This window comes from Neofelis nebulosa, chromosome 1 (assembly GCF_028018385.1).
Source record: "Neofelis nebulosa isolate mNeoNeb1 chromosome 1, mNeoNeb1.pri, whole genome shotgun sequence".
Taxonomy (NCBI): Eukaryota; Metazoa; Chordata; class Mammalia; order Carnivora; family Felidae; genus Neofelis; species Neofelis nebulosa.
In genome coordinates, this window is record NC_080782.1 from 8,256,851 (window position 1) to 8,276,168 (window position 19,318).

Here is a 19,318-nt window from a genome sequence, read left to right on the forward strand (position 1 = left end):
AACAGAATCTTCTTTTAGCTGAAAATCAGCCGCTGTCTAAACTCCTAAGTGGCTCTTAAACTGCAATCAGCAGACCGAGTGGGAGATGCGAGGATATCGAGGCTGGGGACCGCTTGGACGAGCACGTGCAGCATGAGCGCGACAGTCGAGGAAGGCAGGGCCACATTCCTTCGGGGGAGGGGGGAGCTCGTGCCACCTGCACCGACCAGCCCCCATGATTACAACGGCTTCCTACCTACGAGGACTGAGTCACCTCGTCCTTAAGTTTACGACGCCAGAGCAAGGGGAAGGGGAGTCCTTTGTGAATTCGCCCTTCACAACTGGCAGTGGGAAATCGACCAAAAAGGTCCTTTTCTAAGCGAAACGTTCGGCTCCGTATAAACAACCAATTAGTGGCGAAAGGGGGCCGGAGCCAGACTGCGCAAGCGCATTACCTGCCGGCCGGGCGCGGGCGACCGTGCGGTCTCGGCCCGAAGCGTGCGCGCCTGCGCGGAGCCAGGGGGCGGGGCCCTCATGCGTCCCGGTTGCCTGGATACCTCTGCGACACAATTGGTGCCGCTGGCGCTTCCGGGCTGTGACTAGAAGGGGCAGTTGGCCTTCACTTTCCGAGGAGCCCGAGGAGGAGCGGCTGAAAGACCCGGCCGGCCACCCCGGACCTCGAGAAGCCGGCCTCCTGGCCCGCCCCCAAGTCCGGGAGCCCGGCCCCGCCACAGACCCCAGGTCCCCTCCAGGCTCCAGATCCGGGGAGGCTGGGCGGCCAGACCCTTGAGCTGCGCCTGCGCCCCGAGGCTCACGCCCCCACACGCAGCGCACCTTGATTCTTCGCAGCCTGGTCCCGGTCTGCGGAGAGCGATGCCGCTTCCCGACACCATGTTCTGCGCGCAGCAGATCCACATTCCCCCGGAACTGCCGGACATCCTGAAGCAGTTCACCAAGGCTGCGATCCGCACCCAGCCCGCCGACGTGCTGCAGTGGTCCGCGGGGTAAGCGCCTGGGAGAGCCGGCCGCTTCGCGTGGTCCGACGCTCAGGACACCTTTCCCAGCTGGTGTCTACATCTGAGCGTCTAGGAAGCATCGTGGTTGGGTGACCTTCCCAGAAATTACTGCAGAATGCTCACTGTCCTGCAAAGTAATGACAACTCCATCGTGGGAGAGTGGTACTTACTCAGAGTAAAACTTACAAAGCACTTGCGTCGGGTAAAAAAGTTTCTGCATTGTGTTATAAGACCAAGCCACTGCAGACCCTGTATTTTATTTGTAAAGTGATTTTTTTTTTTTTTTTTTTTTTTTTTTTTTTTTTACAAGAAGGAATCTTAGGGCTAGGTTCCTCGTGCTAGAGAATCCTCCCAGGCTTAGGTACCTGGGTCAGTTTATTAGAACCCAAACGACCAAGGTCATGTTGGGGTGATTTTCCCAAGGCTGCTGTAAAGGTTAGACTTCGCCCAGCTTAGTTCACAGAAGGCAAATATTTCTTGCAGCAAACATACTATTTCCCTAATTTTAAAGTTGCAAACAGACCTTAAAACCATTAAAATAAACCCATTTGGTTTTGAAAGGAAAGTTCTGTGTCCTTTTCAGGAAACAGACTTAGAAACTCAGTTTTATGATCCCAAGAACCAGTATGAATGTAAACGTTTTATTTAGTAACCAGCATATCCAGTTTCTCTCACCTGTAAAACCAAGGTGACCTAGTTCCCTGTGGCCCGCTCTAGCGAATAACCACAAAAGCTGATGGGTGAAAACAACAGGCATGTATTCTCTTACAGTTGTGGAGGCTGCAAGTCCGAAATCAGTTTCGCCTGGCTGCAGTCAAGCTGTCACGGCTTCTGTCCGGAGGCTCTAGGGAGAATCCAGTCCCTTGCCTTGCCTTTTCCAGCTTCTGGAACTGCCTTCCTTGTGTTCTATGGCTCATGGCCCCTTCGTCTTTAAAGCCAGAAGTGTGGCATCTCCAAGTCTCTCCCTCTGCCTCCCTCTCCCAAGGACACTTGTGATTGCATTTAGGACCCCTCAAGATAGTTCAGTACAGTTTTCCCATCTCAGAATCCTCACACACATCTACAAAAGTCCCTGTTACCACACAAAATGAGATCTGCAGGTTCCAGGATTCGGACCTGGATATCTTTGAGGCTCTTACAGAACGTACCACACAAGGCTGCTTATCAATCCAGTGCTTTGCCTTGTGACAAACATTTCTGTCGGTTGCTTCTGATAGATTCTCTCTGGGTTCTTCCCCCCCCCCCAAAAAAAAAAAAACAAAGGCCCTGGTTTTAACCGTCATTAAAGCATCAATGAAAGTAGGACGTGTAAGAGTTTATTTGTACTGGACAGAACATTCCAAGATTGAGTCACTGGTTTCTTGGAACATTAAATTATTTTAATTTAAGCTTCACTTTAATTTAAAAGGCTCAATTGAGAACTTTCTGGATGTGCCATGCAACTGTTTTCTCTCGAGAACAATTTTGGAGTTGAGGAGTAAAAGGAAGCATTATTCACTAAGTAGTGTGTGTGAAATGGTCTCAGCCAGGTCCCAGCTGTCACCAGACAATCTGTTAGGGAGAGATGTTGCTCAGAAGAGGACGAATTGGTCTTTGAGGTTACGGCAAGGCAAGGGTAGCCTGGGTGGCTCAGTTGGTTAAGCATCCAACTCTTAAAAAAGTCTTTTAATGTTTCTTTTTGAGAGAGAGAGAGAGAGACAGAGAATCAAGGGAGGGGCAGAGGGAGAGGGAGACACAGAATCCGAAGCAGGCTCCAAGCTCCAAGCTGTCAGCACAGAGCCCGGTGTGGGGCTGGAACTCACGAACCGCGAGATCGTGACCTGAACTGAAGTCGGACGCTCAACTGACTGAGCCACCCAGGCGCTCCAAGCAACCAACTCTTGATTTCGGCTTGGGTCTTGATCTCACGAGCCCCTCATTGGGCTCTGGTGCTGACCGTGCAGAGCCTGCTTGAGATATATTCTCTCTCTCTCTCTCTCTCTCTCTCTCTCTCTCTCTCTCTCTCTCCCCCTCTCTCTCTGCCCCTCCCCTGCTTGCACATGCTGTGCCTCTTTCTCTCAAAATACATAAACAAACAAACAAAAACTTTAAAAGACAAGGCAAGGGTATTCCAGGAAGAGGAATGGCATCCGGACAAAGGGATGGTGACAGGAGAAAAAAGCAGAAAATCAGGATGCCTGTGAAGGTAACTGCAGAAGCCTCCAGGAGGCGTTCAGGTTACGAATGAGGCTCTCAGGTGGCAGAGGCTGCTCGGCCTGGCTCCCCCGCCTGTGTTCTCTGCTCTGACGCAACAGCTAGTTGGCCGTACCTTGTTACGTCGCCTGTGCGTCGTGCGGTATGACTGGGGCAAGAATTGGTTCAATGCTATAGGCTGCTTTCTGCTGCACGGGCCTCCAGGGAATTAGCACATCGGGGCTCGCCCCTAACACAGGCTTTCTCAGCCTGGGCACCGTTGACACTTGGGACAGGACAATTGCTTGGGGGCTGGGGGGAGGGTGGGGCTGGGGGGGGGTGTCTGGGCCCAGCAGGGCCCTTTGCAACATCCTGGCCTGTACCCACTAGAGGCCAGTCGCACCATCCACCCCCTCCTGTGACGACCAGAAATGTCTCCAGAAACTGCCAGGGCCTTCCTGGGGAGGAGAAGGGAGAACCGTTGAGGAACCCTGTTTTAGAGGCTGTGTGGAGGTGGGTGAGTGGCTTGATCGGTGATGAGGGATAAAGTCCCCCAAATAGGCGAAAACCCTAATGAGGAACAATATGACAAAGCTAAACACCCATGCCTCCCCCTGTCACCTTACTTCTTCCTGTCCACCTTTGTCTCTCTCACTGCTGCCCTTGTGTTAGGTCAACAAAATACGGATGGAGAGAGGAAAAGGGGACGAGGTACAAAATTTCTGTTAGCCTATCAAATACCTAGCTACAGCTGTCTTTGTTACATAATCAGAGATGTTTCTAATGACTCATATCTTTTATTAGTTTTTAAGTTTACTTTTGAGAGAGAGAGAGAGCTGGGGAGGGGCAGAGAGAGAGAATCCCAAGGAGGCTCCAAACTGCCAATAAGAGAGCCCGGTGCGGGGCTCGAACTCACAAAACGCAAGGTCGTGACCTGAGCTGAAGTCAAGAGTCGGACGCTTAACCGATTGAACTGCCCAGGCACCCCTCATTATTCAGACCTTTTCGATTATGACCTGTTGGCCTGGCGGAGGATTTGCCATTCATTTCGCTGTGTATATTGTTTCTTTTTGTTGTGTTAGCCATGAGAGTGGCCGGTGACTTGCCTTCAGCGGCTGGCCACCCCTGGCTCACCTGGTGCCCCCTCCCCGTCCCCACCAGACAGAAGCCGAGTGTGTGTCTCATCCTGACTCGTTGCCCTAAACTGGTTCCATGCCCTCACTTGTCCCGCTAGAGGCAATATTGGCACCCATGTAAGCACCCATATTCCCACCCAGAAAGGAACAGGGAAAGGGGAAACAATGCTAAAACCACTACTAAATTGTTACTGTTAATTACTAAATTAATTGCTATTATTACTAAGTTGTTAAATTTAATAAAGCAGTTTCCTAAAAAATTACTAAAACAAGGTACCAGGCAGGAAAGCGTGAAGGGTGGGGGAGGGTGGCCTCTGACTTAGAGGAGTGGGGCAGACAGGTGACCTCCCTGATCCGGGACCGTGTCGGGCTGAACCGAGATGGTCGAAGTCAGGCCCCTTGGAAGGCAGCCAGGCCAACCAAAGGGAGGGCCAGATGCCAGCTGTCAAAGTGGAAGGACTGCACTGTGGCATTGCCCTTGGGTCACTGTCGTCCCAAATCTCCAACCTCCTTTGGCAGCATTCCAGGACCCCTCATAGTGTTTGCTTGATAAGAACATGTGTTTCGGGAGCCCCCCCCCCGCCGCCCCTTGGCCTGATGGCTGAGCGGCACGTTCAGCCCGCTGCGGCTTGAGCTCAGTGCTCCTAGGGGCCCTACAACAGGGATTGCCATTATCGGTTTTGCAGACAGAGAAACTGAGGCACGCAGAGAGGGTTAAGTTGGAGAGCCGAGTAGAGGAGCCAAGACCCCTGGAGGGGTCCCAGGCATTGGGGGTCATTTAAGAGACCGCATTCATTACGGTGCTTTCTGTGTATCGACGAGCCTTCAGGGACATCTGTTGCTGTTAGGTATTTTTCAGCTTTGTCAAGAGGAGATCCGCTTCCTGTCAAGGACAGAATTGAAATGCCCGTGGCCACTCAGAAAACGGACACAGGCCTGACTCAAGGACTCCTGAAAGTTTTGCACAAGCAGGTATGAGGGGTCTCTGTTAATCTGTCGGCTCCACGAGATAAAGTGTGGCTGCGTTAACGCATCCCAACACATTTGCGAGGCCTCCGTTCCCTGTGCAAACCCGCAAGATTTAGTCAAAGGAGGGATCCGTTGTATTCAGTGCTCTTTCTCTAGTTGAAAGAACCCGACATAGCTATTCGTGATTAGATCGTAGGAAAGTGAAATATAATTTCTTTTAAATACCAAATTAAAACGCTAGATGCTCCTGGACTACAAGTCTGAACATTCAACTCCAAACATGGGGGCTGCAAGGCTCTTCTTGAAATATGTTTATAAAAATTTTGTATGTGCTAAAGAAATAATTTGCCGCCTCATTAATCTGAACAGCAGAGCGCCTTTGGCGTGGTGTCCTTGGTCCAGAGAGCCCGGGCGTGGGCGAGGCCCTTCCCCGCACAGTCTTGGTGCAAGAGTCCCGGGCCGATACTCTCCCGACCCATCATCTTGCTTTCAGAGAAACGAGCTGCCAGATTGTGTGTTATCCGGCCAAGCTTGGCAATCCGAATGATTGCGTTGTGTTGCTAAAAATGACATCGGTGGTATCACCTTGATCTTTAAAGTGATTTGTCCCCATTACACTTTTTGACTTACCGTGCTTCTGTGCCGGATACGCTGACTTCTGGAAATCTGGAGGGAAAAACGAATAACCATCGAAAGGGGTAGCTTGGGAAAAGACACGCTAAAATTGCTCAAAGCATTTCACGTTCAAGACCATTAGCACATCGCGGTAGTTACCAGTTCTCACAGATTGTTTCAAAAAGTGGAAGGAATGAATTTGTTTTCAGTTTTCAAATTTCTCTTATTTAACTGTTAACACATGGAGCGGGTGGGATTTGAAATGTTTTCATTTTGTTTGTTGAAGTTTATTTTTTTTGTAATATGAAATCTATCGTCACATTGGTTTCCGTACAACACCCAGCGCTCCTCCCAACAGGTGCCCTCCTCGGTGCCCCTCACCCACCCTCCCCTCCCTTCCACCCCCTCATCAACCCTCAGTCTGTTCTCAGTTTTTAAGAGTTGAAGTTTATTTTTTCTTGCAAAGCATTTCACACAGACCACAGAAAATCACCTACCCCGTGTGCGTGTGCCCGTTTTCCTAAGTCACAACGGGAGGCCGTATTGGCCTCACCGTCCTTTTTCCTTTTGAGAAGTTAACTGTGCCGATGTCTGTCGTCGGCTGGCTGCGCCCTCCTGCCGGGTGAGCATCCCCCCACACACCTTCCCCCCAGCTCTCCCCGGGCTCTCTGTGTTGTGAATTCAGAGCTCATCTCTTCCCAGCATGCAGTTGTGCGCCTGGGATGAGTTTAAAGATTCATCGGCATTATGTTTCACGGGTTTTTAAACCTTAATACTTGCGGACGTAAAAACGTACTGATTTTGTCACACTGTGTTTTCTATACAGTGTAGCCACAAGCAGTATGTGGAATTAGCACATCTTGAGCAGAAATGGAAAAATCTGTGCCTGCCAGTAGAAAACTTCAGAACTCTGCTGCAGCTGGATCCTTGCGAAAACAAAATCGAGTGGATAAAATTTTTAGCGCTCGGATGTAGCATGCTTGGTGGGGTACGTACCTACAAGTAGTGTATTAATCATCCTGGGTAATCATAGGCCTGGCTTGAAAATAATGGAGGTGTTTCAGTAACTGGAGGAAACACTCTCATTACTTTACTCACTTTGTCTAAGAGAAGCAATTTTTTTTTCCAGAGACTATCATATTTTTTTCAATGTTGATTGATTGATTGAGAGAGACTGAGAGAGCGAGTGAAAGAGGGACAGAAAAGGGGAGAGAATCCCAAGCAGGCTCCATGCCGTCAGCACAGAGCCCAACACGGGGCTCAAACTCACAAACCTCAAGATCATAACCTGAGCCGAAGTCAGATGCTTAACCAACTGAGCCACCCAGGCACCCCTGACTGTCTTATTCTTGGGCTTACAGTTATTTTAAACTTTTTTTTTTTAATGTTTATTTATTTTGAGAGAGAGAAAGAAAGCATGAGTAGGGAAGGGGCAGAGAGAGAGAGGGAGAGGGAGAGAGAATCCCAAGCAGGCTCGCTCCACGCTGTCAGCGCAGAGCCCGACGTGGGGCTCCATCTCATGAACCATGAGGTCATGATGCTGAGCCAACACCAAGAGTCAGATGCTCACCCAACGGAGCCACCCAGGCGCCCCTGGGCTTACAGTTATTTTAATTTGGGAAAGTTAAAGACTTACGAATGCTTCAATTTTAAAATTGTTAACAGTAGATAAAATATCATTAAAAGTAGATAAAAAAAGTAGATAAAATATCATTAAAAGGCATTTGGGTTTTAGAAGAGAATGCATCAGTGACTTTTTATGAAACTACACACCGTTTCGTAAGCAGATGTTATTTTCCTCCTCTGTGGGAAGAGGCGTAAAGTTAGTTTATATTTGAGTTAAAATCTGTGATTAGTAGGTGACAGATATAGTGAACTTGGCTTATGTTGAAGTACGACCGTTGGGAATCAAGACACAGGCGACTCTCTAGTTCCGAAGGTAAGGGCGTTTCTGAACCGAGGGGGGCGGGGAGAGGAGGGACCGGACTGTTTTGGGGATCTGGACGTTCTCTCTCCAGCTCCAGTATTCGAGTCTGTGAGACACCGGGGTCCGGGGCAGGAAGAGCTACCACTGTCCGCTTGTGAAGAAGGGGTTTTTAGGAGGAGAAGTGGCCCCTTCACTGCCGAGATGGCCACCTGTTTTCTGCCCTCCCTTTTTATAGTCTTTGCACCGCAGAGAGCATAACTGGTAATTCACAGTCCACACTTCATGACACACTCATCTCCGGTTTTAATTTTAGACAGTCATTTAACGTCAGAAGCGCCCATGATCCCCACATGATCGCTAATACCAACAATGCGCCGCTGCTGAGGGCCTCTGCTCTCTTCCTCCATTCGATCCCCCTGCCTCCCCGGCCCGAAGCAACCGCTATCCCAAATCTCACGCTTCCTGGGGGCCACGTACATACCCCAAGAAATACGTTATCTCGGGGCGCCTGGCTGGCTCAGTCGGTTTTAAGCGTCCAACTTCGGCTCAGGTCATGATCTCGTAGTTCATGAGTTCGAGCCCCGCACTGGGCTCTGTGCTGACAGCTCAGAGCCTGGAGCCTGCTCCGGATTCTGTGTCTCCCTCTCTGCACCCCCACCCCCCGCCTCCCCCCGGCTCATATTCTGTGTGTGCCTCTCTCTCTCTAAAATAAATGACCATTAAAAAAAAATAGAAAGAAAGAACATTATTTTATTTTCGTTGGTTTCAACTTTATGAAAAGAGGATTCTGTTATTAGTAACCTTCTGGAACTTCTTTTCACTCCCAGTTAGATTTCCTTATCTGTCCGTCTGTATCATTACAGACCGCTGTAGGTCGTGCATGGCCTCTGCCGTGTGATAGCCACTCTGTGATGGACCACAGTTCACTGGTTCTACTCAGGGCCCCAGTGAGAAAGTGGGAAACCCCAGGAGAGCCAGGTGCTGGCTGGACGCTGCACACTGAGCTGCATGGGGCCCAGAGGCAGTGTTTCCACCAGCCGTGGAGAGGACGGCAGCCCCGGGGACCCTCCTGCGGCAAAGACGGGCCCCAATGTGACCGGTGGGAAGGACAAAGTCAGATTTCGTTACTGAAGCTAACGTTACCTTGCTTGGTTCATCTGGAACTCCTGTGAAAGCAAGATTTTCATAATGTAAAATGAGTGTCTAATATTTGGACGGATGTTTATGGTGTAGTTGTGAAATTCAGATTTTCCCAGAAGGTAGAATGTTTCATACTGTGGGGGATCCACCTTTGTCACTTTCACTTTAAGCCTGACGGTTAAGTGCTAGATTTGGAGCCAGGCCAGAGCAAGCGACAGGGTCTCTTGTCCACGCGTCGGGTGGGACGCTAGGTGGAGACATCTGGTCACCTTCTGAACGCAACACCGGGGAAGGGGCCAGGACACCAGCGTGCGCGCCCCTCCTTTCCTCCTTGAATAAGTCTGTCATCCCGGCTGGTCAGTGTGGGGTCCGGTCCCGTCACCGAGCCAGGCCATCTCGGCAGTAGTGCTTGTGTGAGCCGTGGACTCTGGAGCCAGGCGGTCAGGGAAGGTCCCCTCCTGCTGGTCCCCGTCCCCTCTGGTCCACTGGCCATGTAGGTGGGGAAGGGAGAGGGGGGTGGGGGAGTGCAGGTGGCCCGGGGCAGCCAGGCCCCGAAGGAGAGAGGCCACTGGATGCCCACGCGTTGGTGGGGTAGCGTGGCGGCGCATCAGCAACCCGAAGCTGTGCCTCGGAGGGGACGGTTGTGGTGTCGTGGGGCATCTTAGCGTTTATGTTTATGCTTTTTAAAAACCCTTCAGAGGGAGGAGACGGAGCGGTGACGTGGAAGGAAAGGACGAGTATTTTACGACGGATCACTGCCCGTTCACCCTTCCACAGAGGCTTTCCGGTAAACTGGAATCTGGTGGCTGTGTCAGCACGACGGGCTCGACCCCGCCGCCTCCATCCACGGTCTCTGCGTGGCCGGTGGCAGACGCGTCCTCCGTGCTGTCCGTGTTCTCAAATTCCTCTTCGAAATCGCCGGGCAGAGGGATCAAATGCAAGGTCTCTGCGAAGACCAGAAGCTCTACTTAAACTTCAGAGTCCTGTGAATCGCGCCTGCCTGCCTTCCTTGCTTCACAAACGTGTGCTGAGCCCTGCTTCGAGCTGGGCCCCGTCCTGAGTGGACAGAACAGGCAGACGTGCCTCGCCGCCACCTGGCTTACCGCGTCGCGAGCCACAAACGGGGTTCGGGGGCGTGTGGCTGCCCCGGGGCAGGTGGGAGGCGGGGCGGGCGTGCTGGTGACTCCCGCGCCCCCCCCCCCCCCCCCCCGCCCCCTGCTCCGATGCCGTGTGATGCTTGCCCGGCAGGATGACATTTCATGTCGTGATCTTTGAGTTTCCATTTCTGCAGCACCGGCAGTGATCCGAAGCATCGAAGCAGGGGATCAAAATTCTTCGCTTTGTTTTTTAAGCTTGAGGACCTCTTTTAGTACAAAAAACAGTTGTGAATGAAGTCCCCGCCACCCTCCGCCCCACACTGAGGGAGGAAGCCCGGAATGGCAAACCACCGGCCCGACACTCGAGAGCCTCTGAGAAGCATGAACTTCGCTCTGCGTCCGGTGGCCAGGATGCGTGTGTGTAACGCGATTTTCCATCCAAAACGCGCCGCTTACGAATGGGCGTCACGTCCAGGGTTCTCGCCGTGGGCTGGAACGTTCGGGGCCTTGTCTCTATTCTCCTTAATCCTCCAGCAGCCCTCTGCGGAAGGGCCCCTCCCGGGCCTCGCACCATGACTAGTCGTGGAGGGAGGCTCAGGGACTCGGATTGCAAGTGGCAGAGCGGGATCTGAACGCAGACCACGGGCTCCACGCTGCCGATGCACGGCCACCGGGCTCCCTGGGGACTCTGTGGTCCCGGAGTGTGCCGCCCTCGGGTTGGGGCACCGTGTGAGAGCCTGCAGGTTCCTGTCTCAGAGAATAACCGCTCCCAAGGACTGTCATTAATATCACTTGATTTCCTAAAAGGAGTTTTACTCTGAAAAGCTCTCACTGCCAGCCTCCTAGCAGGGCCCAGCTGGAATTCTTAGGACAACCTCCAAGCACCACCCGTGGGTCACCACCCCGGTGGCCCAGTGATGGAGGCAGCGTCCTGGCTCGCTCCCCTATTCGGGTTTCCCAGCGAGGCCTCTGAGCCCATTCTGAGGTGCCCACGAGAAGTCCTTTTACCGTCTGACCGTGGAAAAGAGACAGCCCCCCCGCCGTGGGTGGGAGCCTCACGTCACAGACAAGTTTGGTAACTGTCTCCACCAGGAGGGCTGCTCTTGGGCCCCTGGGGTCTCCGGCCCCTAGCACCGGGCACCCCACTGCTGAGGGTCTCCCCCAGGGGGGGAGAAAGAGGCGGGGTGCACCCCACCCACATGCCTCCACTGGCCTTGTCCCTGTGCTCACACGTGGGGGCCCTCCCTCCTCCCCGGACGGCGACGTGGGCAGCATCGGCCCTCACGAACGGGCTTCTCCCGAGGACCGAGCCCCGCCATCTCGAGAGTACCCGTCCGCCACCCTCACCTGGCGCAGGTCCCCGAACTGAACTGCGTTTTAGATGAGAAAACCCCTGAGGATGAGGAAGGAAGTGAAAAGGTCCTCAGACTTTTTCAGAGTGAAATGTGGGGGTGACACCACTGCTTGAGGTACTGAGCTCTCCCTCCCGGCTGCCATCAGGCCGCACCTCAGAGGAGACCCCCCCCCTTCTTCTTTTTAAAGGGATCAGTCACGATGTTACACAGATTGTCACTTCCCGCTAGCTAAAAGGGGATTTGGGGAGGTGTGAGGTGCCTCTGTTGTCACCACAAGAGCAGCTAAAATTCTGAAACAGAAGCTTCCACAGAGCTGGTGCCCTGAAGCTGCTCAGGAAACAGCAGGTGTCTCCAGGCCTGTTTTTGTCTCCTGTCCCTGCCTGAATCGCATGCGACTGGACTGCGACGGCTCAGACTTAAGTGCTGGGCTAGAAGCAAGTGCAGCCACACCTTCCAGAAGAGCTGGTGTCAGGAGAGTGAGTCGGGGCAGGGGCGCCTGCCTACGAGGGTCTTCTGGCTGGAGAGCAACCCTTGGGAGCGGAGAAATCTGGCTCAGGTACAAAGCCAGGCAAGTTGCCTTACGAACCCCCGTGGATATAAAAATGGCTGCGCATCTCATTGCCAGAAATGTTAACACCGGTAGCATCGTCGGGCCTTTGCAGAAGGCAGGGATGCTGGGATGTTTTGAAGTACTTTTTCCTTAAATACCTCCTCCTCGGAAGCATTGGAGCCACAGTTTCTCAGACCTCATCTGCTTGCTCCGCGAAGGCTGCTTCCGTCCCCATCATCCCTCCTGAGACTCAGCATTGCCACACCCACCGGCGACTCTCTCCCGCTATAAAAGCAAAATCTAACAAAACCACGTGTCTTTGAAAGGTTTCAAGCGGCCCTCGGTCCCGGGTGGTGTGGGAAGTGGCTTTCCAGACACCTGGAGCCCCGGCTATGGCGATGGGGAGCTCTGGGCTGGTCAGGCCTCCTCTCCTCTCTCCTCCAGCCCCCAGCCCAGCGCCTGGAGTCCCCAAAGGTGGCAGCTCACCTACCCCCCGCCCCCCCCCCCAGCCTGGTGGCTCTTCACGTTGCTGGGGTGTGTTCACTGCTCCTGCCCTGCTGGCTTCACCTCAGGCCAGCCGCTCAGCCGCTGGGCCCCACTGACTCCCTTTTAGCCCTCTCCCCCTCTCCCTGCTGCAAGCATGAGGCGTCTTCTCTGGCATGACTATGAGAAGCCGGTCGAGCTCCTGGAGCCTGGTGGAGGTGCACTGCCTTGTGAGGGTCCGCGGAGAGCCGGCCGCGAGGCAGCGAGTCCGCCGGCAACTTGGGTCAGGGCGGGGGCAGGTCTGTCTCCAGTCGAGCCTCCAGATGAGGCCCCAACCCTGGCCAACACCTTGACTGGAGCCGTGAACGGGCCAGCTAAGCAGTGCCGACTCCTGACCCACAGAAACTTAGAGAGAGTAAAGGTGACTCCAGACATTTGTGTGTCCCTCAGGGTGTCAGGTTTGTCCCCCTACGCAGCCTCAGTCCCGGTCAGGCAGGTCCATGTGTGACCGTCCCATCTGTGTTTTTCTCACTCTTTCCTCCCAAGTGCAGCCCCCTAAACAGTCTGCTCTCTGCAGGGGAGAAGGGCCCTGACTGGCATGAGGTGTAAATGCTCCCACCATGGCTGGTCTCAAGCTGCCAATGGGAGGTCAACCCTCTCAATAAACTCCTGGAAAGTTTACAGTCCGCAAGAGCTGGTCCCCTGCACACAGGCCTGGTCCCTGCATCTCCACGAGGCTCTCGTGGGGTCACCAGGGATCCGATACAGTCTAGCACTAAACCAGCGCTGTCTGCGTGGGCCTTCCCGCTGTGCTTGACGTAGGCAGTGGCTCCCCTACCGTGAGTGCGTGTCCTTGAGCCCTCCTGGTTTGGAGGGAGTCAGCCCGCTCAGAGCTTGTGCCTTGGTGGGAGACTCACGGCTTCTCCCAGGCCTGGCTTTCGGGCTCAAAGCCAAAGTACCGGCAGCCGGGGAGGGGGTGGGGGTGACCGACCCAGGCAGAGGGAGGCACGGTGCACAGGGGCGAAGGGGCTGGTGCTTCCCGGAGCTGAGACAAGGCCCAGAGCAAGGCCGGCCCTGCCTGGGGCCTGCATGGAGCCCGACGGGCAGGTGACACGTCTACTTGGTGAGCGTTAGCTCCGTCCCCTAGGCATGTGGTGACGCCGAAGGGGCTGGTGAGTTCTGCGCTGGCTTGGGGCCTGTCTTAAGGGGGCTGATACTCCCTCACGTCCTGGAGAGTCATTCCCATTTTATTTGTTTTTTTAAGTTTATTTATTTACTTAGAGAAAGTGTGAGTCAAGGAGGGGCAGAGAGAGAGAGAGAGAGAGAGAGAGAGATTGAGAATCTCGAGCAGGCTCTGCGCTGTCAGTGCCAGAGCTTGACACGGGGCTCGAACTCACCAACTGTGAGATCATGACCTGAGCTGAAACCGAGAGTCAGATGCTTAAGCGACTGAGCCACCCAGGTGCACCCCCCATTTTAATATAAAATAAAATCTGTGGATTAACATTCTTTTCAGGCCAATTGCATCATGATCAGACCTTCCCTTTTCTTTGTTTATGGCAATTGTAACCTTACCCAGTTCTTCATTTAGATCGAGGAGAACATACCCTTTGGAGACTTCCTGTCAAATACGCTCAGGCGTTTTCTCTGCAGGTGTCTTAGGCTTCCGTTTCAGCGGTGCCAAGTGGTAATTGTTTCCCCCTGTCTGTCGTGTCTCTAGTCACTGAACACTTCGATGAAGCATCTGTGTGAGATCCTGACCACGGACCCCGAGGGCGGGCCCGCGCACATCCCGTTTGAGACTTTCTCCTACGTCTACCGTTACTTGTCCAAGATGGACTCAGATGTCCCTGAGGGGGACACAGAGTCCTATCTCGCCACTTTAAAGGACACTGTGTGAGTACAAGCGCTCCCCGGAATTCGAGTGTACTGATGCCCGGAGAGGGTCCTTTCTCCCTCTTTTCCTCAGACGACTTGGTTCCTGCGGATCCTGCCCGTGCTGGGAGGGAAGGGCCACGCACACCGGCTCCCAGGTGTCCCTCGGCCGCACCAGAGAAAGCCGCACGGCAGGAGGCGGCTTTTCTCCGGGTGTGACCCGGGGGGGTGGGGGGGACGCTGATTCTCTTCACACTTGAGAGGGAGGGTTTATCCTGTCTTTAAGACGAGTTTATCCAGAATTTATCCTGATTCTTTCGGGCGTCAAATGGTTTCACGTCACAGTGTGTCAAAGCGGAAGATGGAAGTGTCTCCGCAATGACCCTGCAGGTTGGGGGGGGGCGACTTCCCGCCGTGTTCCTTGAATGTGTCCCCTTCTGTCTTTGCTGGGAGGGGCCGGACACCAGACTGACAGAGTGACAGACATGGCCGGCCCGCAGGCAGGGCTGAGGGCCCTGAGAACAAGGGAGGAGAGGCGGACACTCGGGGGCAGGGCACGCGCTGGTCACCAGGCCTTGTCCTCGCTGCCAGACTCTGGTCCCCCTCCTGCCCAGGGACGCCAGGGCCAGCGCCCAGACTCCCCAGCTGCCGCAGTGGCCGTCTCTCCTCGGCTCGGCCTCCTGGACCGTGTCGTGTCCCCCCTCCCCCAGGACCCATGTCCTCCGCCATCCAGCCTGCCTGTCCCCCCACGTGCCGCCTGCTGACTCCGCACGCGCTCCTCCTGGGGGACAGCACGCCAGGTGACCCCCTTCCTGCTGACACTCCTGACGCCACAGTTCTTGGGGACTCGCCCCTCCCCTCTCCGATGTCCACGGGGATATCTCTCACCTTCCCCTCTCCCCACCGCCCCTCCCCCTGCAGCTGGCTCCCCACCTCCAGGGCTGCGTCCTGGGAGGAAAATGTACCCTGCCCAGCGCCTCCCTTCTTTCCTGAGACCTCCAGCACCACCCCTGGCTGCCTCCCGGTGGCGCGTGATAGGAGGGGACTGCCCGCCCTGGGCCTGTCCCCTTCTTGACTCCTGGTCCCACCTCGTCTGGTCACAGTCACGCTCTTCCTGTGTCAGTCTTAGAGCACGCGCCTGATCTCAGGTCCTCACGGTGGGCGCTGCATAGACCCTGTCCTGTCACCTCGCCCCAGACCCATTCTCTAGCTCCAGACCCAGCCTGTCCCGTGGCCCGGAGGCAGCTTATGCCCTGCCAGGGACAGCAGCATCCCAGAGTTGAACCAGGCTTTCAGAGACTCGCTCCTGCTGTCCCTTCCCTCCCCCCACCCACCTCTGGGAATCTCAGCCCCCCAGTCCTGTTGTGAAGCCAGTCTTGCTTCCCAGCTCTGGACTCAGGTATCAAACCACCCACTTGACCTTCCCGCTGGGATGTCTGTGCACGAGCCAGGCTGAACATGTCCCAACAGAAATCCACCTTCTTTCCCATGAGTCCCCCCCCAGGTTTCCCTCTGTCCGTAAACCGAGCCACCCTCCTCCCCACGAGGGAGGTCAGAGCAGAGACATGGGTGCCCCTGTCCTCCCCTGCCCCCCCTTGACCCATCTCACATCTTTCTGTTCTTCCCTCCACTCCTATGTCCCCACCTCCCACTGCCCCTGTCTCTAGCCGTCTGCAGTTAGCTGGCCTTTAATTTTTTTTTAATGTTTGTTTTTGGGAGAGAGAGAGAGAAAGATACAGAGTGCAGTGTGGGGGGGGGGGGGGGTGGGGTGCAGAGAGAGAAGGAGACACAGAATCCGAAGCAGGCTCCAGGTTCCGGGCCGTCAGCACAGAGCCCGACACGGGGCTCAAACCCACGGACCGTGAGATCATGACCTGAGCCGAAGTCCGATGTCTAACCGACTGAGCCCCCCAGGCGCCCCATCAGCTGGCCTTTAAGAGGGAAAACCTCTGCGCCTTCATGGCATCTGGGTCCCGCAGGCTCTGACCACTGCCCACCCGCAGGCTCGCTCCTCTGGTTCTCACTTGATGACCCCTGCTCATCGTGCTTCAGCCACACGGGTCCCCGAGTGTTTCAAGCAGGCCAAGCTCCCCCACCCCAAGCACGCTTGTTCTTCCTGAACATCCCACCCCCTTTGCCTGGCTGCCCCGCGTCCCTGCTCAGAGACGCCTCTCCTACAGGCCCCTCTCTGTCCCTCTGTGAGGTCATCTGATGCGATGTTTGTGGAGGGTGGCCACGGGATGTGGTGCCGTCTGCCCACCCAGCGGTGCCCAGGGGACCCTTGGCCTGCCTGCCCCCACAGGTGGTGGAGGAGGAGAGATTCAGAGCCTCTAGGGAGCCCGGATCGTGTCCGGTGAAGAGCCTACTGAGGGAACCGGGGGTGGGTTCTGGCTAGAAGACCCTCGAGAGGCATGACGACTCTGGAAACTTCTGCAGAGGTCCAGACCAGAGCTGACAAATAGGGCGAGGCTGTAGCACTGCCCCAGACTGGGGAGGCTGAGTGGATGGCAGGGGTTGGCGACAGGCTTCCGGGACTGCGGGCCCGTGGGCCTGGGGCCGAGCACCGGACCCCCGCCTCCTCCCCGCCCGCCTGTGCACACTTGCTAAGTAGGCCTCTTTTTGCAGCGGGAGTGATTTCTTTCTAACTCGGTAATTCGTTGATTCCCTCCATGATTCCCTCAGTGTTTGAGACACTTTGACTTTGCCAAAGTCAAAGGCGCTGGACATGACCTTGCACTGATGCGCCACAGGTGTGCGTGGGAGAGACGGGCTGGGCCGCACGGGCCTACCAGGGGCCCCCGGCTGAGGGGGTGCCCCGGGGGCTGACCCTGAGATGGCTCTGCAGGGACCTCGCCCCGGAGGTGTGCGAAGCCCCTGGAAGGTTGGAGTGGCCCCTTCCTGTGTCCAGAAGAATCTGGCGCCCTGCATTCACGGCGAGATTTGTTCTGAAGCCGTTAGCTACTACCTGAGGTGAAGAATCAGTGGTCCCCAAGGAAGGTCCGCGTAACGTCGCACTCAGTGCTTTCCTTCCATCACTCGGTGGCTGGCTCTTCCTTCACGCGGGGAATACACTCCGCTTGGGCCTTGGTTTGCTGTCCGCACAGCTAACACGGCAAGCACACTCTGCCCGGCGGCTTGAGGACCGTCGGGTCCGCCGTGGCTGGAAATCCTCACAGCCCGGATAGCAAGAGGGCAGGCGGACAGGCATCCTTCTGCAAGATTCTGTTCTTGGTCTCCAAGGAGCCATGGCAGAGACTGTTTGGCAAGCGGGATCCCCTTGGGAACGTAGGAGATGGTTGCCTTTCGTGGTAAAATACGGTTTAGAGCCACCAACCGGTGTCCCTTTCGCCTGTAAAAACACGAGCCCTCTGAGACCGTTCTCACCTTCCCCGCCGACCATGCAGAAGTTCAGTATTTTTACATCCACTGATGCTGACAATAGTAGTTTGCTAATGTTCACCATCTCTTAAGAAATAAAAGTATCTCTAGTTTTTAACTAGAATCTCTAGTTTAACTAGTTTAACTAGTTTTAACTAGAATCTCTAGTTTTTAACTAGAATCGAGGGACATGCTGTTGTCAATGCCAAAGTTTCATAGACGCAAGACACCCTTTCAGTTTTACTGGACCGACGTTATATATATATTAATGTTTATTTGAGGGAGAGAGAGCACGCAAGCTGAAGAGGGGCAGAGAAGAGACGGAGACGGAGAATCCCAAGCAGGCTCCGAGCTGTCAGCACAGAGCCCAGTGCGGGGCTCGGACCCACGAACCGTTGAGGTCGTGACCTGAGCCCAAGTCAGACATTTAACCCACTGAGCCTCCCAGACGCCCCCGGCCAACTTTTTAAATAGAAGGATACTTTTGTTTCAGTAGTGACTAAAATTTGAGGGGTCAGTGAAGAAAAACATATAAAGTATGGATCGTTTCACCTAGAAATAAATGCCCATTTTTATACAAGAAAATAGAATGCTTTCTTTTCAGAGGTAAGAATGACTGATTAGAGACCAGAAAGAATCCATTTTTCTAGGTAAAACTTTTCAATTGTTTTGCGCTTCATAAAAATCGTACTGTGTGAGTACGTGCTGTGAGAAATTACTAATAAGTGTCTTTATCTGTTTCCAATTTAGAGACTCTAGAAAGAACGGCACGATAGGACTTTCCGATTTCTTCATTCTGACAAGGAAAGTTTAGGAAACCTCGAAGAGAAAGTGCAGAAGACAGAGCCATTAACACAGAAGAGAACACTTCTTAATGTCAAGTGGTGCCATTGTAAAACGTTGGCACCAAATACAGCTTGTCATTAACCACATACATGTGTAGCATGAATTTTTCTCCGGGTGGAAGTTCAGTGCGGCCAGTGAAACACGGCGGGGCCTGGGTGGGGGGGGGGGGGGTGGTCTTCTAAATGATGGCTCTTCACATGCTTCCTGAAGAACCTTACGTGTGAAGGATTCACAGCAGGGAAACAATCTTTTTGAGTGAAACGATCTCTGTGGGTGGGAGGGGGAGGGGCAGTGTAAAAACTGGCCACTCTGTTTCCTCCTTGGAGACTCGCGGCCAGTGAGGTGTTCGCTCCCCCGGGGGGAGCACACGTAAGACGCCCCAAGAAGAGCGTCCTCTGCTGAAGCGGGATGTGTTCTGGGAGACGTGGCCCTGGAGAAGGCCTGCTGGCTGGAAGAGGGTCACGGCCGCCGGGGAAACAAAGTGGACCATTTAGACCACGGAACAGAAATAAGCCTCCCAGGGACACTTGGGTGGCCCAGTCGGTTAAGCATCCAGCTTCAGGGCTCCGGTCGTCATCTCGAAGTTGGTGAGTTCAAGCCCCGCCTAGGGCTCTCTGCTGTCAGTGTGGAGCCTGCTTCAGATCCGCCGCCCCCTCCCTCTCTGCCCCTCCCCCCGTGGTGTGTGTGTGTGCGTGTGTGTGTGTGTGTGTGTGTGTGTGTGTGTCTATCTCTCTCTCAAAAACAAATAAAACTTTTTTTTTAATTAAAAAGAAGGGTGCC

At 54.3% G+C, this 19,318-nt stretch overlaps 1 protein-coding gene across 1 annotated transcript; it reads left to right on the forward strand.

Moving 5' to 3' along the window:
- Positions 1–207: 207 nt before the first annotated feature.
- Positions 208–18,624, forward strand: ROPN1L (rhophilin associated tail protein 1 like). Its single transcript, XM_058715673.1, has 5 exons — positions 208–983; positions 5,152–5,275; positions 6,714–6,875; positions 14,160–14,335; positions 18,443–18,624. The coding sequence occupies exons 1-5, from the start codon at positions 853–855 to the stop codon at positions 18,504–18,506; spliced, it is 657 nt and encodes a 218-aa protein (XP_058571656.1). The 5' UTR covers positions 208–852; the 3' UTR covers positions 18,507–18,624.
- The last annotated feature ends 694 nt before the right edge of the window (positions 18,625–19,318 follow it).